The sequence below is a fragment of the Trichomycterus rosablanca genome, chromosome 1, assembly GCF_030014385.1.
Source record: "Trichomycterus rosablanca isolate fTriRos1 chromosome 1, fTriRos1.hap1, whole genome shotgun sequence".
Classification (NCBI taxonomy): domain Eukaryota; kingdom Metazoa; phylum Chordata; class Actinopteri; order Siluriformes; family Trichomycteridae; genus Trichomycterus; species Trichomycterus rosablanca.
The window spans coordinates 71,577,880-71,601,728 of record NC_085988.1 but is presented as its reverse complement, the minus strand read 5'-3'; the positions used below and the strand labels follow the sequence as shown (position 1 = coordinate 71,601,728).

The window sequence follows — 23,849 nt, the reverse complement described above, 5'->3', positions numbered from 1 at the left end:
TGACTGAATTTTTTGCTGAAGTGTTTTTACAGCCACTCTAGGAAGGGCTAATTATACACTTATGTATATATCACATACCTGTACATGTTGCATACCAAGTGCAGGTCATGTTTATTTATCTCTGATACCATCACTTGGCCTTATCACACTGGAAGGGTTATAATATCTGATCAATGGCATCATTGTTTGGTGGCTGGGGTACAACAGACTTATTATTCACTTTTCTGACAGTTTTATGGTTCCAACAGGTAAAAGGGCATGCTGAAGTGCCTCTAGGGCAGCGTTCTGCTTCTGTAAAGTTGATGATAAATTGCACAGCCCAGCTGGGTCATCAGTAGGCACAGGTACCACTAAGACAACAAGTAATAAAACTCTCGCAGACTTTATGTGCACGTTACACAACAACAAAGCGAATGTGTGATGAACCGTGGTGGTTCTGCTGTGGCCTTGAAGGGTGGTGTGACAGCTTATGGATGTCTTTATAGCTGCCGCTCCAAGCAAGGTTTACTTTGGCAAGTGTGCTCTAAGCCAAACATCCTCTCTGCATGCCATCCAGAGCAGACATAGCCCTGCAATATGCCTATCAGCCAACCTTAGACATTTTAAGTGGCTTACTGTGAAGGTAGGCAGTAAAAAATAACAAACAGCAGTGTTCAGTAATACTCTTAAACCGAAAAACCAAAGAACACGCAATGTAACATTTATAGGTGCTTTTTAATCCAGATTTAAAAACTCATATTTAGACTGATCTAGTTCATGGGTACTTTTCTTTCTCTATTCAAAAAGAAAGAGGATTGGCTACTTTAAATTACCCCTGAGTGAATAAATAGGTAAATAGGTGAGTATGTGGTGGCCTCTGATGGACTGGCATCCTGTCTTGGGTGTGTTCACAGCCTGCACCCAATGTTTTGGGCAAGCACACTGCAAACCTGATCTCTATAAAGCAGTTAATGAAAAATTTTAACTTTTAGGTGCTTCCTTATTTAGGGGTCGCAACAGCATATCTTTCAGTCAGCATACGTGATATGGCACAGTTTTTACACTGGATAACTTTCCCTTTTTATCCAGGCTTCGGACCCACTGTGAACCTGACTAGGATAAACCAGGTATTGAAAATAAATAAATAAATAAATAATTAGTTTAGAAATTTATATATATATATATATATATACGTATATATCTTTTAAAAATTCCAGTCTAAAGATAAAGGTCAGCTTTGCTTAGAAGTACTTGGTATGTGCCAGATTTAAATCAAAACATGTTACTTCTGCACTGTGATCACTAACTTTACACTTTTGTTGCATAAACAAAAACATAATAGAATTTAGCCATTAAAAAAATTATTTAAACAGTTTTTGGGCACTTAAATACTGTTGTTCAAATAAAACTATTCCTAAAGTCCTAATATAGGACATATTCATCCACCTCTTGCGTGGATACCTCTGTAAGAGTTGCTATTTTAATGCCAAGAAGGTGATTCCATATTCGGCACTTCCTCCCACAGACACTAAGACTAGAGCACACCTCTTTACGTGGTGGCATAGTATATTTAAATAAAGGGCTTTTTAAAGTTTTCCCTAAAGATACATCATGTTTTGGCTACTCTGGTGTATTGCCCCCGGGTGTAAATAGGAAAGTGCATTGTGTGTGTATCACTACATTGGATTGGGGGCGGCACAGTGGCTCAGTAGGTAGCACTGTCGCCTCACAGCAAGAAGATCCTGGGTTCGATCCCCAGGTGGGGCGGTCCGGGTTTGCATGTTCTCCCTGTGTCTGTGTGGGTTTCCTCCAGGAGCCCTGGTTTCCTCCCACAGTCCAAAGACATGCAAGTGAGGTGAATTGGAGATACAAAATTGTCCATGACTGTGCATGACTGTGTTTGACATTAAACTTGTGAACTGATGAATCTTGGGTAACGAGTAACTACCTGTTCCCAGTGTAACCAAATGTAACCAAAGTGTGGAAAACATTGCTCTAAAATCCTAATAAATAAATACACATTGTGTATTTCTGCCTTGTGCCAAGTGTTTCCAGGTATGACACACTGCGACCCTTACCAGAATGAAGTGATCACTGTCAAATAATTAATAAACATTTAGTGTAGTGTTAATGAGAGGAACATTACCGAAACGAAGAGGTACGAATATGTACTACCCAAGCAACAGAGGGCGCATGCGCATATACTGACAGCTGATGACGTGGAAGGTTAAAAAGGAAAGCATGGCGGCGCCCGGTGTGGAGTGTAGCGACAATAATAACAGTAATGATTCTAAACATGCAGCAGTGGATGAAGGATATATGGATTATGTGGCTGAACTGGTGGAGAGAGAGATTGGTGGAGATGTTAAATCTCTAAAGAAAGTTCATACGCTGCTGGAAAAACTCACAGCAGAGAATAAAGTGTTAGAGAAGCAGGTCAGTTACCAACAGTTCTGTAATATACTGATTATATCACAATATTATTCAGATTATGTAGCATTATTGAAGCAGCAGTATAAATGTTACCGTATTGTCCTGTTGGGCTCGGCGATTTGACGATATACACCGATCAGCCATAACATTAAAACCACCTCCTTGTTTCTACACTCACTGTTCATTTTATCAGCTCCACTTACCATATAGAAGCACTTTGAAGTTCTACAATTACTGACTGTAGTCCATCTGTTTCTCTGCATGCTTTGTTAGCCCCCTTTCATGCTGTTCTTCAATGGTCAGGACTCTCACAGGACCTCTACAGAGCAGATATTATTTAAGTGGTGGGTCATTCTCAGTACTGTAGTGACACTGACATGGTGGTGGTGTGTTAGTGTGTGTTGTGCTGGTATGAGTGGATGGAGTTTTTAAACACTGCACTGTCACTGCTGGACTGAGAATAGTCCACCAACCAAAAATATCCAGCCAACAGTGTCCCGTCGGCAGCGTCCTGTGACCACTGATGAAGGTCTAGAAGATGACCAACTCAAACAGCAGCAATAGATGAGTGATCGTCTCTGACTTTACATCTACAAGGTGGACCAACTAGGTAGGAGTGTCTAGTAGAGTGGACAGTGAGTGGACACGGTATTTAAAAACTCCAGCCGCGCTGCTGTGTCTGATTCACTCATACCAGCACAACACACACTAACACACCACCACCATGTCAGTGTAACTGCAGTGATAAGAATGATCCACAAGCTAAATGATACCTGCTCTGTGGTGGTCCTGTGGGTGTCCTGACCATTGAAGAACAGGGTGAAAGCAGGCTAAAAAAAAGTATGTAGAGAAATAGATGGACTACAGTCAGTAATTGTAGAACTACAAAGTTCTTCTATATGGTAAGTGAAGCTGATAAAATGGACAGTGAGTGTAGAAACAAGAAGGTGGTTTTAATGTTATGGCTGATCAGTGTGTACGGTAATATAATAGAAATTTACCTATGACAACCAAATATCCATATCAATCAGAGAATTAAAATACAACAAAAAATGGGGCCGCATTTCTGAAATGCAGGAATGAAGGTATATTAAAAAATGAAATGAAGCTGAGCAGACAAAACATGAAATATATTGGGTTCAAACTGTCTGCAATCAAATAAAAGTCAAAGTAAATGTAAGGAACACTGCATTTTTATTTTATTTGCATTTTCCATACTGTCCCAACTTTTTCTGATTTGCGGTTGTAATTATTTAGGACACTGGCAATGTGTCCAACTAGAGATGGACAGCTTATCTCCACAGTATTAAATACAGAGAAATACAGATCTTAACCAAGCAGAATAGAATAGAATAAAATGGAATAGAGAACAGAATAGAATGCATTTATTTGTCATATATACATGTGTACAGTACAATGATTTTTTTTCTGCATATCCATGCTTTTTGGAAGCTGGGGTTAGAACACAGGGTCAGCCATTGTACGCCCCTGGAGCAGCGGGGTTAAGGGCCTTGCTCAATGGCTAAACAGTGGCTGCATGGCAGAGCCAGAATTTGAACCCACAGTCATCTGATTGATAGCCCAAAGCTACCACTGTCCCTAAGTGCAGTCTTAGTGCCCAGTGTTTTGTAGTGCTTAAGGATAATAGTTAAGTTTGCTATGGGTAAGTGTTTTTATAAAAAGGAACAGACACACATATTTAGTCTGCCCGGAGTGGAGAGCCTATGTGGCCATTGCCCGACAGGTGAGGCTGAGACAGAGACCCTTTCTCATTTACAACTACATTTTCCATGTATTCCATGGGCACTTTCCTTCCTCCCACTGGGAGACAATTTGTAACCATTTCAGTACTTCTTCCAACTTACCTATCTCCCATCCACCCCAAATACTTCCCTACATTCCTACCACAATTTTTTACAATCTATCTTTTTTCACTGTATTGTTTTTGTTAAATTATTGATATATATTTTTTCTAATGTTTTGTGATTACTGTATTATATACAGCCATGCTATTAAAGCTTGACAGTACTGTTTGTGCATATAGGTGGTGACCGTATCCAGCTCAGTACCTTTGCGTGTATCAGCTGCTCTTGCTACTGCGGAGGAATCCCGGGCCAAACTGGAGACATTACATCAGAGAGAAAGACTCCTCTCGAACACCCTGCAGCAACATCTCCAGGGTGCACAGACCTGGGCAGACAGCCTCGGGAGAACTCTGGGAGAGCTGGACATACTGGAGAGACACATGAAGTACCTTCAGTGTTTGTCTCGGATTGAGGAGCTCAGGTGAGGAACTTTTTCACCTGCAACTAACATTAAAAAGCAACTAAGCTTTAGTCATTCTGACTACAGACTGCAGACAGTGACAGAAACAGAAAGTATATTTACAATTGTAATATGCTTATGCTTTGCTATGCTAATACTAATAGCGAATGGCTTTTGGTCACACTTGTATATGACAGGGTTGTCTACATAAAATCGAGGTCATGACATTCTAGGGTTAAGTACTATTAAGTAAATAGTTAGGAATGTATTCATGTTAATTAAATCTCTACCTGCCTAGTGTTTTGGTTGCTTATAGTATGCTATGCTGCTAATGCTAAAAGTGGCCGCTGGTATCTTTAGTTAGGGTGACCATATTTTGGTTTTCAAAAAAGAGGACACTTGGCAGGAAGGCCAGACGGACACCCGACACAGAGTGGCATCATGGCAATGTGTATAAAGTAGGGTTTTAAATAGTTGCATAGTTATTGATGCATTTGTCAAATATGTTATTAAACTTAAATAAATAAACAGTTACTTTTTAACAAGACATCTAACAAATGTATTTATGGTACATAAATAATAATAACAACAAATAAAACAGTTTGCAGTCCACTGATCTGTAGCTGTTGTAATGCTCTGTGGTGTGAAATGCAAAAACTCCCTCTGCAGCAGTAACAACATCTTCTGTGTTACTCGATTTTTACCTGACAAACTCTCTTTCCTTTAGCTGCAGTTTTCTAAACTGCCACCTTTATTTGACACCAACGCGTACGTGTCAGCTTTGCAGGCCATGCATTCTGTAATTCGTCTGTATATTTTCATTTATGCTTAAGCATTGTCCAACTGCCCGATTGCGTCATGCTTCCTCTCCACCAATGTCGATCCCTGCTCTGACTGAGGAGAACGAATCTAACCCACGCCCCCTCCGACACGTGGGCAGCATACCATATGCATCTTATCACCTACACTTTGACGAGTGCAGTGCAGCTCAGCACTGTGTAGGGAGAGACACACCCTGAGAGCACTCTTTTCTCATCTCTGTGCAGGTGCCATCAATCAGCCAGTAGAGGTCGTAATTGCACCAGTCATGAGAGAGAGAGACCCCATCCGGCTTAGTCCCGCACATATCTGAACAGGCCAATCGTTGTTCATGTGGCCGCTCAGCCTAGCCAGCAGGCAGAGCTAAGATTCAATACGATGTATTCGAGATCCCAGCTCTGGTTCCAGCGTGTGTTTTTTACCGCTGCGCCACCTGAGCGGCCACATGCTTAAGCATTGTTAAGAGAAGTGCGAGAAGGTGGGACCTAAAGAAAAAGGTGAAATCGGTGCAAAAACAAATCCTGGAAAAAAGAACGTATGGTCACCCTGCTTTAGTATTTGCCAGCATTATCCACCTAAAATTATAGTATATTATGAGATATTTGGCTACTAATAAATGTATCACTGTGAATGTAATGATTTAAAACTCCAGTAATAAAATTGTGCAATTATCTAATCGACAAGCTTAGCTGATCTGTTAATGACTGTATAATTTATAGTAAGAACACCATGGGTAGTGCACTTATTTGAAATACTATTTAGTACAGTTGTGCAAAATAGCTGTATATAATTTATAGCAGGAGGTTTTTGGCAGATGCTTCTATGTGCCAGCATATCTGTGCCCCTGTGTACAAAGCAAGAATCATGGTCAGGTATCCACATCCTTTTGTATATACATGCATCCACATGCGATGACTTTTGCAGTGCAATGGAAGTACAGTGAGGAAAGTTGATCTGAACCCAGACCGAGCGGCTGCTCAGCATTAACATTTTTCAAATCAGTGTACTTGCCACTCAGGTGGCACAGCGGTAAAATACACTAGCACACCAGAGCTGGGATTTCGAATACATCGTATCAAATCTCAGCTCTGCCATCTGGCTGGGCTGGGTGGCTACATGAACAACGATTGGCTGTTGTTCACAGGGTGGGACAAGTTGAACCAGGGTTACCCATAACTGGTGCAATTACGACCTCTGCTGGCTGATTGATGGCTCCTGTGCAGAGTCAAGGAATAATGCTGATCAGGGTGTGGCTCTCTGTGCACAAAGCTGATCCACATATCAACTCGCCTCGTGCAGGTGAAAAGATGCAGTCGGTACTGCACACTTGTCGGAGGGGGCGTGTGCCAGATGTGAAGCTCTTCAGTCAGCGTAACGCAATCAGGGTAATTGGATACGACTATGTATTTTTGTATATGTATGTATATGCTGTGTATGCTGTAAACAAGTAATGAGTGGGTTGTAGAGCTGATGGTGCTTCTTAGTAGTCATAGTCAGCCTGTCTACATGGCAAAACCAAGTGATCTTTTGTTGTCTTTCTCTATGTTAAAACAGTGACAACATTCAGCAGTTTCTGATGACTAACTGTATATGGGAGGCGATCGGTGCAGTAGGCCACATGACGACTCTGGACAAGGGTCTTCAAGAGTCAGGCTGTGCCCACCTGCAAGCCTTCCTTAGAGAGACGCTGCACTTCTGGCACAAGATCCTAAAAGACAAGCTTGCTAGGTATTAGTTATGTCTAAATGTCATTACACCTCATCAGCATTACTCTGGCAAAATTGATTTTAACTGTTGCTTTCATTTTAGTGATTTTGAGGAGGTGCTGACTCAGCTGCACTGGCCCATAGTTTCTCCCCCGACACAGTCTCTCTCCCAACCAGCTAACGCTCAGGAACTTAACAGCCAGCTGGAACTGCTGGTCTCACAGCTCATCTCCCTGCAGACCTCGTATCCTCTCTGTGCTACACACAGACACAAATACACCTATCAGTAATGCATGCTCAGCTCTTCATATTAAGTTTATATGAATTGTCAATCATGATATGCTACACAGGACATACACCGATCAGCCATAACATTAAAACCACCTCCTTGTTTCTACACTCACTGTCCATTTTATCAGCTCCACTTACCATATACAAGCACTTTGTAGTTTTACAATTACTGACTGTAGTCCATCAGTTTTTCCCCCACAGGACCACAACAGAGCAGGTATTATTTGGGTGGTGGATCATTCTCAGCACTGCAGTGACAATGACATGGTGGTGGTGTCTTAGTGTGTATTGTGGTGGTATGAGTGAATAAGACACAGCAATGCTGATGGAGTTTTTAAACACCTCACTTTCACTGCTGGACAGAGAATAGTCCACCAACCAAAACATCCAGCCAACAGCGCCCCATGGGCAGTGTCCTGTGACCACTGATGAAAGTCTAGAAGATGACCAACTCAAATCTACAACTTGGACCAACTAGGTAGGAGTGTCTAATAGAGTGGATAGTGAGTAGACACAGTATTTAAAAACTCCAGCAGCACTGCTGTGTCTGAACCACTCTTACCAGCACAACACACACTAACACACCACCACCATGTCAGTGTCACTGCAGTGCTGAGAATGACCTAAATATTACCTGTGGGGGTCCTGACCATTGAAGAACAGGGTGAAAGCAGGCTAAAAAGGTATGTAGAGAAACAGATGTACTACAGTCAGTAATTGTAGAACTACAAAGTGCTCCTATATGGTAAGTGGAGCTGATAGTGACAGTGAGTGTATAAACCAGGAGGTGGTTTTAATGTTATGGCTGATCAGTGTAATTGTAATCTGTTTTACAAGCTAAACACTGACAAGGGTGTCAGATTTTTGTCTTTAACCCACTTAAGTGATGACCTCATATCTGAGAACAAAGAGGTGCCCACACACACCGGCCTGCCTCAGACTCCTCCACTCTCACTTCCTGTTCAGATCATGCTGCAGCCCCTCAGTAAGAGGTTCAGGTACCACTTTACTGGGAACCGGCAGACCAACTCACTAAGTAAGGTCAGAACATAATTATATCGTAATTGTGATACTGTTGCCTTGAAAAAGTATTTATTCCTAACCTGTTTTGACATTAATTAATTAAAAAGTAAACAGCAGAAGTCTATTTAAGTCTTGTTCAATAATTCTTGAAATTAGGCTACAGTTGCTGCTCTTCAAATTCTTCTACATTAATCAGAGAGCTTTATTGTACAGCAGTTTGAGATCCTGACACATACAATTAATAATCTGACCCTTTTTGCTACTAGTAGTGTTGCTTTTCTGCAAGGTGATTTTTCTGCTAAAAGACAGACAACTTAAGATTGTGTTACCTAGCTTGTTAGATTTAAAAATGTCCCACATGGTCTCATCATACCAGTGGACTTTTGCCACTTCATTGTGGAGTCTTCCAATCTATTTTTTTTTTTGCATATATTTGCTAGCATGAATATGTTTTAGCAAGGGTATATTCATTTAAGTTTTTTTCCCATTACAGCCAGAGTGGTTTCTAACCCAGGTCCTCATGTGGATGGGACATAATTCGACCTTCATGGAGGAGAAGATTCAGCCCATTCTCGATCGTGCTGGGGCTAATGTCAATGCCAAGGTAATAAATGCTAAAAACAGTCAAATCTCAAAAACAAGCATATAACAAGTATATACAGTATACTACCTAACAGTATGCAGTAAACAATACGCATCACTTTTTTAATGCATTTTTAATGCATGTATGTATATGAATAGATATTAATGCATATAAATGTGTGTGTGTACTTTCACTAAATTGAGACCTGCAAATATTTGTGTTAGTGGGAGAAAATTAGTTTATTGTCTTTTTTTTACCACCTCTTATCATGGTTACAGTGAGGTGTGTCTATTTCATTGGCCAACAGACATGAAATACCTCAGACAGGTTGGGCCACACACACACACATTCTCACACAGCATAATTTTTAATCTTTAATTAACCTGACTGCTTGTCTTTGGACTGTGGGAGAAAACCGGAGCACCCAGAGGAAACCCACACTGACACAGGGAGAACATGCAAGGACCCCATTGCTTAGCTGGGCAATCAATCCTAGGCCTTTCTTGTTATGAGGCAAAAGCACTACACACAGTGCAACCGTGAGACAATGTTTTAGACAAATAATGCTTTGTGTGAACAGTGAAGGATTTAGGTAAAAAATGCATAAGAATAGAAAGGAATAAAATCTGCAAGGTGTGTTGTATGCATAAAATTCATATTTTGTGTATATTAACACAATGCAATCAAGCTGGTCATTCAAAACATTAAAAGTCATTTCTTTATAATTTTATTAGAAAGGTTTAAGTGAATAAACAAATAACTGGTTCTTGTTTTTATTACATTACAAACTTCCCATTTGGTGTTAAATTATCAACAAGTTTTTTGATGTGTGCTTTGCCTTGTCATAAGAACAGTTTTCCTCATATGAAAGTGTTTACACATGGTCGAGTTATTAGTGGATACACTGGAAAAAATCATATACATCTAAATTCCAAACAGCATACAGTATTAACAATAAATGTCATCATTTTACTTACTATGGGAGTATGGTTTGGAACACTGCATGCTTTGTGGCTTGACTGCTTCTCTTGACTGGCCTGGATGGGAATGGTTGAATCTGGCAGACTATATTTTCCAAATCCATTTTGGGACTGAAACATTTGAGCTAAAATTAGAAAATAAACTTTATTAGACTGTAATAACATAGAATTTATAAAATAATCATTATAATTTATGTAAAAAATGGTCTATCATGTTAGCTTAATGTTTCTTAAATTTAATCTTTCAATAACTCAAAATAAAAGGTTTATAAAAAATAATTTATAATTGTAAAATTTTATATTTTTATGGATTCACCTAGAGATGTAAATCTAAGTAAAATTATAAGTTATTAAAATGATAAATTATATAAGTAAAATATTTTTATTCATAAATTATTAATAAGATTTAAATACAATTTTAAAATAATAAAGATGTATTTAAATTCGTGTATAAGACATTTGCATAGTACTGTAAGAATAAAATTGATGTCAGAAATATCACTTCAAAAATGTCTAATTTTTTTAAACATGGCACATGTGAATTTGAGCCTGTTTAGATGAATGGGCCTTAGTAAGGTCAGGCACTTATTTTGGATGAGAAGGCATTACCATTGCTGTTCCGGTTAGTTCCAAATGTGGTCATTAAGATTGGGGTTAAGTTCAGGGCTCTTTGCAGACCACTGGAGATTCTTTACTTCGAACTTATCAAACCATGTCTGTGTACTCCTAGCTTTGTGCATAGATGCACATTTATGTAAACTGTTGCCACGAAGTTGGAAGCATAATTGTTTATATTGTTTTTAAACGGTGTGCAATGTGTCTGGCTGAACGTTTTACACACTTAATTAGCAGGTGTATTTATACTTTTGGCAATATAGTGTAATTACACCAGGACAAAGTACCTATAGAGAACCACTGTTCTATAAGCACCAGAGATACATTTTGATTCTGTTTTCATTAGGTGGAGCTTTGCAGAGGTCTTCTCACACTGGCCCAGGAAAAGCTTACCCATGATGCCCCTCGGCTGCTTTACGATGACGGACTCTTCTGCCACCTGGTGGATGAGGTGCTGCAGTTTGAGAAGGAGCTGCGCAGTACACATGCTTACCCTAGCGACCACCCCGGAGCACTGCACATCCTGCTGGAGGAGAGCGTCTTCCAGAAGTGGCTGAGTGTAGAAAGGAAAAGTAAGCTGTCTGGAAGTTCTGTTTAGATTAAAATCTGTTTTGTCTTATTGAACTGATGACCCACGTGCTTGTATGCATTGATATAGTGGCACTGGAGAAGATGGATGCCATGCTGTCTGTAGAGGGAGCCTGGAGCTCTCAGTACAAAGACATCACTGATATGGATGAACTGAAAGCACCAGACTGTGCTGAGACTTTTATGACGTTACTGCTGGTCATCACAGGTATGGTTTTTTTTCAATTTTTCAAATATATTTAAACCATCAGTTGTTTATTGTGTTTATTGTTCTGGAAATTATTTGTTCACATATACTTGCTCAGAAATAAAATTCAAATTATTATTTATATATAATTTTACATATTACACTCACAGATTTGAGTCAGAAATTCATATAGCAAATTAAATTAATCAAATTCAATCATTAAATGGTGTGTCAGTTCGCTTTCCTTAATCGGAGCGGGGGTGGCACGGTTGCTCGGTGGGTAGCACTGTCGCCTCACAGCAAGAAGGTCCTGGATTAGATTTCCAGGCGGAGTGGTCTGTTTTCGTTCTGTGTTGAGTTTGCATAACCCCACCCCCACCCCCACAGGTTTCCTCCCACAGTTCAAGGACATAAGTGAAATGGTGATACAAAATTGTCCATGATTGTGTTCACCATTAAACTTGAACTGATAAATAATTTTTGTCTCTGTCAGATCGGTACCGTTCTTTGCCTTGTCCTCGAGCTCAGCTCAGCTTCCTGGCTCTACAGAGAGAACTGGTGGATGATTTCCGTATCCGCCTCACCCAAGTGATGAAGGAAGAATCCCGACAGCCTTTGGGTTCCCGCTACTGTGCCATCCTGAATGCTGCCAACTACATATCCACCGTTCTAAGCGACTGGAGTGACAATGTGGTTAGTGTTTTAAAGTAAATAAAATAAAAAAGAAAAATGTTTATTTTGAAACAAAGTACATATGCTAATTATTATATACTATATATATTTAAAATAATTGTTTGATTATTCATCTACTTTTTTAATATAATTTTAAGTTTATGTATTACAATATTTTAGTATTATATACTGTATTTTAATTAATGTAATTTTTATAGTTAATGTACTATCTATTTATCTATCTACTATTAATAATAATAATAATAATAATGACAGCATCAAAAATATTCTCATCCAATTCCTAAAAAGTTCATTTCAGTACAGAAATATTCTGAAACAAAAGCACATATACAGACTGGTCTTTTTCTTTTAGTTTTTCCTGCAGTTGCAACAGGCCGCTGTGTCAGTGGGTGATGAAGTGCTGGGGCCCCTGGGTGCCACAGAGACTGGGCGACTGGCCTCTCTTGAGGGCTCCCTGTTTGAGGAGCTGCAGGCTTTGCTCGAGAGACTAAGAGGTGACATGCTGGGCCGCCTGCTGGATGCAGTTATGAGAGATGTGAAGGAGAAAGCACAACTGTATATTAGAGACAGGTACTGCACATCACTCGGTTTAAATGTTTTAGTGCTTTATTTGACTGTTATTATGAATAATTAAAATGCTTTATCTTAATAGCATTTATAATTAAAGTCAGATTCATGTCATGGTAGTTTTTCTGTCAATTTAACGTCAATTATTTGTGCAACAGTTTTACTTATTAATAATTGGAGTACAGAGAATTATAGAACTTTTCTTTATTACACTGCAGTTTGCTGTATGTATTTTTTACACAGCAGATCTTGTCTTAACCTGATGTTGTTGAGGCAGAGATAAAATGTGTACTGACAAAAGGTTTTTTAAAATATATCTGTCCATGTGTTTTTTTATTACATATCATGGGCATTCGATTGATTTTTGCCTCAGTTTGTTTTTCTGAAACTTTTAATAATGTTATTGACAGTAGATTGAGAATTCCTGAAATTCTTTGCAATTGTGGATTGAAACACAGTTTTTTGTCCTGTGGCAAACATAAAGCTGTCATTGCTTGTTTAAAAAACAAGGTTCTTAAATCTTAATCAGTAAAAGACTAATCTCTGTTTTTATTTGTATTAATCTATTGTCCCAACTTTTATTTAAAATTGGTTTGTATTGTTTTTTATATTTTAAATAATATATTAATGATGTTTTATCTATTGTTGAATAAATTACACTTTAATTACTTAAAAACTAAATATTTCTGTTTTTATTTGCATTTATCTGTAGTACCAACTTTTATTTAAAATTGGTTTGTATTTTTACATTTTAAAATTATTAATGATATTTTTTGTATTGTTAAATGAATTATGCTTTAATTACGTAATAACTAAATATTTCTGTTTTTATTTGCATTGATATATTGTCTCAATTTTTATTTAAAATGGATTTGTATTATTTGTATATTTGAAATATAATATTAATGAAATTTTTTGTATTGTTGAATGAATTATACTTTAATTATTTAATAACTAAAAGATATTGCTTGTGGCCAACATAAAAAGATATTAGTTTCCTGACTCAGTTACATGTGCATTGCAGGTGGATCTCATTGCCATCGCAGAGTGACCAGGCCACCATGTCTCTGTCCAGCTCTGCATGTCCCATGCTGCTGTGCCTGAGAAATCATCTGCTTCAACTGCAGCAGCTACTCTGCCTGCCTCTCTTCCAGATGTTCTGGCAAGGCCTGGCAGAGAGACTTGATCTCTTCCTCTATCAAGACGTACGTCTCTTACATCTCAACAGCAGTTTCTTTTTAATCTTATCTTTTCAATGTTAAATATATTGTACACCACACATTGTACAGCTGTTTACACAAAATTCAAGTATGTTTGTTTTTCCTTCATGCTTACAGGTAATTCTGTATAATCACTTTAATGAGGGTGGTGCTGCACAGCTTCAGTTTGACATGTCCAGAAATCTCTTTCCCTTGTTCGGACACTACTGCAAGAGACCCGAGAACTTCTTCAAACAGTAAGTGCATTAGTGTATTAGTTATTAGACAAAATTAGGAAAGTGAAAATCTCAGATTTACAGCATTTATGAAAAACACTACTACAAAGCAACTTACAAAAGTGCTTTGTGTTTTTTTAGTAAACATTTCCTCCTCACTCTAGTGAAAAAGGAACCAGTATAGGAACACAGTCTGATAAAACCATGTAGAAAGACAACATATGGGTGGCACAGTGGCTTGGTGGGTAGAGCCTTTGCCTCACAGCAAGAAGGTCCTGGGTGGAACGATCTAGGTCCATTCTGTGTAGAGTTTACATGTTCTACCCGTGTCTGTGTGTGTGTGCTCTCTAGGAGTTCACAGTTCAAAGACATGTAAGATAGGTGAATTGGATATGCAAAAAAATTCCTGTTTTACAATGTACTTCAACTGATAAAACATGTTTATAAAACGGATAGTTCCGGTCCTAAAATCTGATTGGCTGAGCCGCGTTCGAAGCCGTTGTAAAATCCCCGATAAACTCACACCTATGACCACCTCACATCATTCCATATTAATACGCCACTGAAAAGAAAAATTTAATGTTCTTTTCGCCCTCATGTTGCCTAGCAACACTGTTAATCGAACTATTTTGCGTCGCGGAAGAATGCTTTAATGTAAGTTTATACACAATAAATACATTTATGAATTAAACATTGTTGTATTTATTATATTTTATGTTGACCGCCGTTTTATAAAAGCAATAAGCCACTCGAGACCGTACGTTACTGTTACGATTTTAGCACGGGGAAAGAAGTTTTAGGCACTCCGCTTCGCGTCGTGCCAAAACGTCATCCCCGTGCTAAAATCACAGTAACGTACGGCCTCTCGTGGCTTATTGCTTTAGTAACCTGTCCTGTCATGAACATATTCAAAGTGTAAAACATGATCTTTAAAAATAAACAAATGAAAGACAGTATAGTTAGAGAGAACAAAAAGCACAATAAATTTATATATACTCATCTGTAAATAGAAAGTACATCCTATTTCAATCTATGTTTTTTTTATCAGGACTGAATAATAATTCTGTGGTCCTGACCAAGTTCTATAAACTTATGAAAAACCTTGAATAAAACAAAAAGAAAAAACAGATTTAGTAAACCAACATTTTACAAACCAAATGAGATTCATTGCTTATGTAAAAGTGTCACTATCTTTATAAAAAAAAAGCAGTGTTTTTGGCAGTTTAGTGTTTTGTGTGGACACCCGCCATGACTTATGCGTAAGTGTCCAAACTTTGAATTTGAAATTGAATTTGCAGTGGTACCCACTTCAGGGAAGACAGACTATAATAGAGGCTTTGTTTTGTACACAATTTGGGACAGTGTTTAGTATATAGTATGGTATTTAGAACACTGCAGCTCTCCTCTTTTCCGTGTGCTGCCTGATACAGCATTTTCATTTTTTTTTCCCATTTTCATCAACTGCTTTATCATGATCAGGGTCACGGCAAGTCCGGGTCCACCGGGAAACAAGGAATACCCTAGACAGGAAGCCAATCCATCACAGGGCTTTGGTCACCCTCCCTTCCCAGACATAACCAATCATGTTTATGTAGACATCCAACTGGCTGAATCACCTCAGGATCGTAGCAGTGGTGGATAGCTGCGACACCTAACCACCTTGCCTGATATACAGCAAGTTTAGGAAAATATTTAATGCTAAAAAATATCAGAGAACCTTAGGCACCTTTTCAAAATGAATCGGTGACTGTGTTCCCTTCAAATTACTAAGACGCCGGAGTGGAACATCTTAAACTATTTCAGTAAAAGTGAACCATATTGCATTGTATTTATTCATTAATTCATTTATTTATCCATTCAATAAAGCTTGTAACTGCGGTGGTTTTCCTGCAGACTTCTTATTAACCTTGCTCTTTTTTCATGGCAGCGTAAAGGAAGCCTGCGTCATTTTGAATCTGAAGGTCGGCCCAGCTTTATTGCTGAGCGATGTGCTGAAGCAGGATGAACCAGAGGAGGGAGAGGTGTCTCTCAGACCAGAGCAGCCCACACCTGAGTCAGCTCTGAATGAACTGGGGGTTTATAAACTGTCCCCGGCTGATGTGCAGATCCTCCTGAACCTGCGTTCTGCCTGGCTTAACCACTGACCGATAAGATGTAACTAACTAATGCAGCATCATGGATCATCAATATTGAAATATTCAGCTGAGGAAAAAACTTTATTGGATGTACCAAAAATGGGCAACAGAATAAAGTTAGACATAAGTTTGGGTGGGTGATGGAATCCACTATATTGCGACTGCTGTTTTAAGCGGTAATTTATTTGGGGGGGAAAAAGCCGTGAAAGTTCAAGTCTTAAGCTTGAACATATGTTATAAATTTAGTGGCTGTGTATTCATTCTCAAAATTAATTGTCACTACATGTGGTTCCTCCTCATTTTCTGTTTAAACATGATGTATGGTCTATACAATTTTTTCAAACATTAAATTAATAATGTAATAAAAGTTTAAGTTTCTGTGGTACCATTCTGTAAAAAAAAGTGTCTCCAGTTGTTTAACATCGTAAAATTACCAGCGTTCGTCTATTCCTGCGATTATCTATATAGGTCTTGTACTGAGTCCCAAACCAGTCTTTCTTGGCCCATGTCCTAAAGGCCAAGTGTTCTGAAGAGTTCCCAGCTCCCAGTACACCTGTTTCTTTTTGAGCCCTGATAATGATTTTATAGGCATATTCAACAGTAGAGTTTGTAAGCATGGAAAGGCAGTCAGCCTTTAGGATGGAAATAAAAAAACACTCATGAGGTGCTCAGGAGGCGCAGCAGAAAAACACACTAGCACACCAGAGCTAACATCGAGTTTGAATCTCGGCTCTGCTACCAGCAAGTCAGGCACCTATACGGACAATTACGGCTTGTCTGAGGGAAGGAATGCCGGAAGAGATTCCTCATAACTGCTGCGGTTACAATCTCTCTTGGCTGATCCATGGCGCCTGCACAGAAACTGGGGATAATGGATATTGGTGCGTGACTCTCCATGTGCAATACGGATCTCCAGATGAACCTGCCATATGCAGGTGAAAAGAAGCGGACAGCTACTGCACACATTTGAGGAGACGTGTTTTAGTCATGGCCCTTTTTGGTCAGAAGTGGATGTCTGCACCAGTAGAGAAAGCAAAATGTGATCAGGTAATTGGGTATGACTATTATTGGGCCACTGGGAGGAAAACTGGGGAAAAAATACACATAAATTCTAAATCAGACCAGCAAGCATGTTAACTGATGTTAACAAAGAAAGTGTGAACAATTATTAAATTTTTAATAATGTTGCATATATATACGTATATATACACAGTATATATATTTTTTAACATTTAACAAATGTTTCATTCCAAATAGACTGTGACAATTTTGTGTTACACTAGCATGCAAGGCTGCCTGACATTGTGGCAGTTTATCAGTTGCATAAATGCTAATTGTTTGTTAGGATTTTAACGTCATGTTTTAGACTTTGGTTACATTCATGACAGGAACGATAGTTACTCATTACGCAAGGTTCATCAGGTCACACAAGGTTATATTAAACACAGTCATGGACAATTTTGTATCTCCAATTCACCTCACTTGCATGTCTTTGGACTGTGGGAGGAAACCGGAGCACCCGGAGTAAACCCATGCAAACTCGAACCAAGGACCTTCTTGTTGTGAGGCGTCAGTGCTACCCACGTAGCCACCGTGCCGCCCTGCTTAAATGCTTATAACATTACAATAGTTGCATATCAGTTTACAGGACATTATTAATTATTCTATTATGATAACTTGAGGCAGAAACATGATGGCTTGTAAACTTAAGTTTTATTAATGACATCTATAACGACAACAGATTTATAATTGTGTTTTTAATTAGTCATTTGCAGAATGGTATTTAATAATATATAATCTTTATTTTACTTAGATAGTGCAGTGGCCAATTATGCTAGCACACTTCTGCTGGTATCCAGGCTTTGAATCCCAAGCAGTGCTATCAAAGTGCCACATCAAACATCCAAAAATTAACAGAAATGACTTTGGATTAAATTTACTTCAACTTGTTAGCTACATTGGTCTAATGTAGATGCAAAAGTCCACCAGTTGACCACATTTATGGTGCGTGGAAAATTGTGTATGTTTTGTGCTTTTAGCTATTTTTTACCATTAGACAACTACATAATTGATGTTTGTATTGTCATGTTAGCTAAGAAGTGAGAAGAGCCAGTCACTCAGATCTCTGTCCTCCAAAGTGCCTCCTGTCGCAGGATTAAAGCAGCGCTCCAGCTGAATTAAATTCTGAATACTTGGCTCAAAGGATACCTGCCACACAACCAAGCAAACTAATCAGAGCAGAAACTACCAGCCAGATACACATGCAGGAGTGAGTCTAAAGGGTGAGAGTTTTTGAAGCTGCTTACCTCTAGATGAGATTTAAAGTCAGGCTTCAGTAAATTCTGTATCTCAGTAAAGATCTGTTTAATCTTCTTCATCAGCATCTGATACCAACAATAAAAACATGTCATTCGCTCCAAACAAACAAGTCCTAATGGGTGCTAATACAAAGAGTCTTCCCTGAGTTCTGATTGGTGGATCAAGATGAGCTAAATTTGAGGCTTGAAGAGTGTGGTACGGAACTGGGTTTGATAAGTTCTCTAAAGTAGGTTGGAGTCCATTTCTGGCTTTGTAGCCATGCATCAGTGTTTTAACCTAAATGTGAGTAGCTACAGGAAGACAGTGAAAACAACGCAGCAGTTGGGTGATGTGGCAGTGATTGGGCTGACTAAAAACCAGACAGTAAATGTAAAATGTAAAACATACCTAATATTTTATCATCATTTGAACATGGTAAAACATGTTCATGGCCTTTAGCTTTAGTTAGGAAGTTAACCAATAATGAGTGAAAGGGTCTGGTTATTATACTAACAGAAATATGTAGCTGTTGTAATGCACCTGTTGATGCAGACTTGAGCTGGAGCTGCTGACTTTAACAGGGCTCTTACTGCTCTGCTGACTCTCTTGTTTGTGGCTGATGGAGGAGGTGCTGCTTAATCCAGGTGAGGTAGAAACAGTCAAATTCACTTCAGTCTCCATGCATGCCACCATCAACTGTCCATGAAGAGCTTTTACACTGACAGAGAAAAGACAACAAAAATCTAAGGAATGCAATAAAAGTTTTCTTCTTTAATCTTCAAACAGTATTTTGTTTCAATTATATTCAACCCCTTTCCCCAAGGAAAATAGGGATTTATAACTTTTCTGCAGAGCTAAACATTGCTTTATCAGTTAAATGACACAGCAAATGAGCAAAATAAATAATGTAGTATTGGAGCAGCAGTGTATTTTGTTAATACTGCTGTCACAGTTATTCAACCATTACAAAATATTGCTGATTATAAAACCTACTGCTGGTCTGTATGACCTAAAGTTGGGTTACAACATGGTTAAACCATTGGAAACTCAATAACCACCCTTAAATTGCTTAAGCAAATTAAGCCCTGAGTGAGAATTTGAAGCTTGAAGGTCCACTTGTGGCAGGGCCTTAAAAAGGGTAATTTAAAGCAGTATGCTAACCTGTCTGCAGAGATGAGTCTGTGTCCAGCCTCTAATTCAACAACAGCCTTCTCATTGGGTTGCACAGGAGATGGTGGTGTTTTATTCATCGCAAAAACCAGCATCATCTGTAAACAATCAACATAAAATCTTATAAAAAGTACAAATAAAAAAACAACAGCATAACGCTTTATACTTAGTTAGATGAAGTTGTCACTGTGCATTGTAGAAAAGAAGTGGTAACAATACCATGTTGGGTGAAGGACTGTTGAGTTCCAGTGTGGGACAGTGCCATTGGATGCACAGCTGCTGTGTGTCTAGAGCAGCCCATGGATACAAGTCTGGTACAGGCTTCTTGAGATGAGACAGCTGCAAACATAAATACCCATATCTCCATTTGAGTTTGTTTGTTTATTAGGATTTTACTGTCATGTTTTACACTTTGGTTACATTCATGACAGGAAACGGTAAATACTCATTACACAAGGTTCATCAGTTCACAAGGTTATATCAAACATAAATTGTCTTGGACAATTTAGTATCTCCAGTTCACCTCACTTGTATGTCTTTGGACTGTGGGAGGAAACCTGAGCACCCAGAGGAAACCCACGCAGACACGGGGAGAACATACAAACTCCACACACAAAGGCCCCACATGCTACCCACTTAGCCACCGTGCCGCCCTCTCTCTATTTGAGTGAGACATGTAATAAACTAGTGTAAATATAATATATAAAGTTGAATTAGTGCCTCTTACCAGCTGTTAGCCTCTATTCATATTAAAAATGACTGATTTCCAAATGTTTTGTTTTATCACGTCACAGCCATCTTTTAAAATTACTTATGGTTACAATGGTGCAGTAGGTGCACTAGTGTTTATTAGGATTTTAAGGTCGTTTTACACTTTGGATGCATTCATGACAGTACAGGTAATTGCAGGTTACACATGATTTATCAGTTCAAGTTCAATGTCAAACACCATTAGCAATTTTGTATCTCCAATTCACCTAATCTACATGTGGTTGGACTGTGGGAGGGAGCTGGAGCTTCTGGAAGAACCCCACATAGACACAAAAAGAACCTTGTGAACCTTGTATTTTTGCAAGTTATTAGAAATTAGAATAATTGTGTAATCAACAGTACTGGAAATAAAAATCAATTTGACCCAGAACAGAACCTTGTGGGACAACTTATTGCCTTAAGGTTGAAAAAAAACATTTGTTATTGACATTAACAAATTTAAAACCATTTGCAAAGTAGAATCAATAACAGAATTTTATCTTATTTTGTCTATTGAAATATCATGACCTGTAGTGTCAAATACAGTACTCTTCAGTAGAAATCTGTTATCAGTTCCAATCCCTCAATAAATCACCAGCTAACATTTCAGTTAAATGTAAAGTTGTACTCTATGTTACTCATAAGAAAAATTACAAATCTATACAAACGTAATAAAACACATTTAGAAAAACTGGCAAGTTTCTTTTAAAAAAGTTAGAAGGTACTTGGAATATTACGAGGCCTAACAAAAATCTACCTTGAATAACTTGACATATAGCTAGCTGAGTAATCATAACATTCAGCATGGGCCCCAACATCACTGTAAATCATTTTGAATGTATTTTTGTGCACCTGTATGTTGTGAGGCTCTAGGATAAAAGCAGCTGGAGGATCAGATATAACACATTGATCTTTGTAGGATTCTAGGTGACCACTGAAGAAGGCATGTAGCTGGGCTAGTTTAAGAGTTAAACTAGAATCACCAGCTGCCAACATAAACTTCTCCTCACACTTTTCCATCACTGCATAAAACACAAATATACACACTGTACAAAACAATCCTAAAACACATCATCTTGCATTCACACTTATTTACAAAGTCAAATACACTTAAAAATTGTATTTACTTATTTTTATTTTTGTCATTAAATTATATTTGCCCCCTTTAGATTTTCTTTTCATATTTGTCACACTTTTTTGCTTTAGATTTCATTTATTGAAGAAAAAGGTTATCTATTACCAGCTGGCCTTGTGTAAAAAGGAACTGCCTCTAAGCTGCTCAATTCATAAATAGACCGAATTTAATTAATTATTGAATTTATTATTGAATTAGACTAAACACACCCAGGTTTGGTAACTGTGAGCCCCTTTAACCCTGTCTCAACATCACTTAAATAGAACATTAGTAGCAATGGGATTTCTAACCAGTATGATAAACACTATGCCTTTTTTTAAAAAATCTGAAAGAGGGTAAAATGGCTACATGAACAACAACTGGCTTGTTGTTCATACGGGGCGGGAAGCCGGATAGGGACCTCATAACTGATGCAATTACGACCTTTGCTGGCTGGTTGATGGCCCCTGCACAGAGTCAAGGGATAATGTGGACAGGGTGTGTCAGTGTGTCTCTCCATACACAAAGCTGATCCACATATGAACTCGCCTCGTGCAGGTAAAAAGATGTAGTCGGCTACTGCACACGTGTCGGAGGGGGTGTGTGACAGTCTCGCTCATCTCAATCAGCATCAGCAGAGAGGAAGTGTAATGCAATCGGGTAATTGGATACGACTAGATTGGGAGAAAAATTGGGAAAAATGTACTAAATTCCTAAAATTTGCCAGTTTACCAAAATTCTTTCAATAATTCACAGATGGATCATGATCCTTAAGTGTTTTAATATGATTCGTTAACCGATATGTCGAAATGCAAACTTTTTGACAGACATGGGTCGCATTACATTGAACCTAAAACATCATTACATAATGTGTACATCATAAGTCGAACTTAGTAGTGGCACTCTAGGAACACTTGGATATGTGGGGATGCTTTGCTGCTTTAAAGCCTGGAAGACTTGCTATGAATAAAATAAACTATGCTGCTCTCTACCAGAAACTCCTTAAGGAGAAATTCTCTCTGTAAGTCTGTTATCAGCTTAGTGGGGTTTAAGTTAGGACTTTGTCTAGGCGACTCCAGAGATGCTGTGGCTGGAGCTTAAACAGATAGTACATGCATGCTTAAAGGTCCTTCAATGTTGCTAAATTAACAGGATTGTGCAATAACAGGCCAAAACTTGCTGATCCTTTGGCGGTTTTGGGTGCAGGTAATGCTGTCAAAGGTGACACAATGAGTTACTGAGTTTAGAGGTGCAAAGACATTTTCATACTGGGTCAGTGGGTATTGTATAACATTTTCAATAATACACATCGTCAATGAAAAATCTCTGAATCTCTGAACAACTAAGTATAACAAATAAAATACAATACTATCATTAATATTATAAATGCAAGATATCAGGAAAGAACCAAATACTTTTTAAAGGCACTGAATAAAACATCCAACCTATAATTAGATGTGAGAATGAATGGATTGATGTACTTGTCTTTGTGGAGATGCGCCTCAGATTGAGCAGATGTGAAAAGTATCTGGAGAGATGCACCCAGGTGATCTTAGAGAGCTTATCATTGCTTAGTCCACTGTCTGCATCTGAATTTGTAGTGGTGTCCCTAATATCAAGGTTCTCCATTCCACCTGATGTGCAAAACCACACACATATAAACAGTACAGTTAAAAATCCATATTAATTTATTGCCAAAACAAAGCAAAGGGTGCTAGTTAATACAGGTTTGGTACAGCTCACTCTGAAGCTAATCAGGTGTAATAGTGGACTATAGTAGTACAGTAAACAAATATTAAAAATTACAATCAGTGATAAATATGTAATTACCGGATGATCATTTACTGACTGTATTACTGACTGAAGCTGAGCATTTACCACAAGGATTAAGTAGATCGTTGGAGGCAAAATCAGGCAGAGCTCTCAGTGACACGAGAGGAAGATGCCCTTCTACAGCTCCAGTGATGCCAGACAGTTGGTCACAATTTGTAAGAGTTTCTCTAGTCTATAAAACATGAAAAGAATCGTTGATTTAAAAGAATAACCCAGAAATTGTAACTACAACAAATTAATTTAGTATGTGCATTTATCTTACCTTGGATGCAGCTCTCAGACAAACCCAGAAGAGAACCAAATGACTGGGAGTCACAGTTTTTTCACTCAAAGTAGCCTTCACAAGGTTCAAAGCTTTGGTCTAGTAAACAGTAAATAAAAATAG

At 38.4% G+C, this 23,849-nt stretch overlaps 2 protein-coding genes across 2 annotated transcripts in view; one reads left to right on the top strand and one right to left on the bottom strand.

The window, feature by feature from the left end:
* The first annotated feature begins 2,241 nt into the window (after positions 1-2,241).
* On the top strand, positions 2,242-16,638 carry rint1 (RAD50 interactor 1). The gene is made up of 13 exons (XM_063006236.1): positions 2,242-2,415; positions 4,457-4,698; positions 7,051-7,224; positions 7,306-7,446; positions 8,378-8,534; positions 9,010-9,120; positions 11,041-11,266; positions 11,353-11,490; positions 11,963-12,162; positions 12,515-12,732; positions 13,754-13,934; positions 14,067-14,185; positions 16,092-16,638. Exons 1-13 carry the CDS (start codon positions 2,299-2,301, stop codon positions 16,306-16,308), a joined length of 2,241 nt encoding a protein of 746 aa, XP_062862306.1. The 5' UTR covers positions 2,242-2,298; the 3' UTR covers positions 16,309-16,638.
* Positions 16,639-17,993: 1,355 nt separating this feature from the next.
* cfap54 (cilia and flagella associated protein 54) overlaps positions 17,994-23,849 on the bottom strand; it is a 54,764-nt gene continuing 48,908 nt past the window's right edge. Inside the window, exons 61-69 of the mRNA XM_063009243.1 lie at positions 23,727-23,825; positions 23,510-23,636; positions 23,113-23,265; positions 21,370-21,539; positions 19,987-20,106; positions 19,759-19,865; positions 19,138-19,315; positions 18,606-18,683; positions 17,994-18,507 (exon numbers count right to left, since the gene is read on the bottom strand). Of these exons, the coding sequence (XP_062865313.1) occupies positions 18,388-18,507; positions 18,606-18,683; positions 19,138-19,315; positions 19,759-19,865; positions 19,987-20,106; positions 21,370-21,539; positions 23,113-23,265; positions 23,510-23,636; positions 23,727-23,825 (1,152 nt within the window). The 3' untranslated portion in view covers positions 17,994-18,387. The remainder of the gene's footprint in view (positions 18,508-18,605; positions 18,684-19,137; positions 19,316-19,758; positions 19,866-19,986; positions 20,107-21,369; positions 21,540-23,112; positions 23,266-23,509; positions 23,637-23,726; positions 23,826-23,849) is intronic.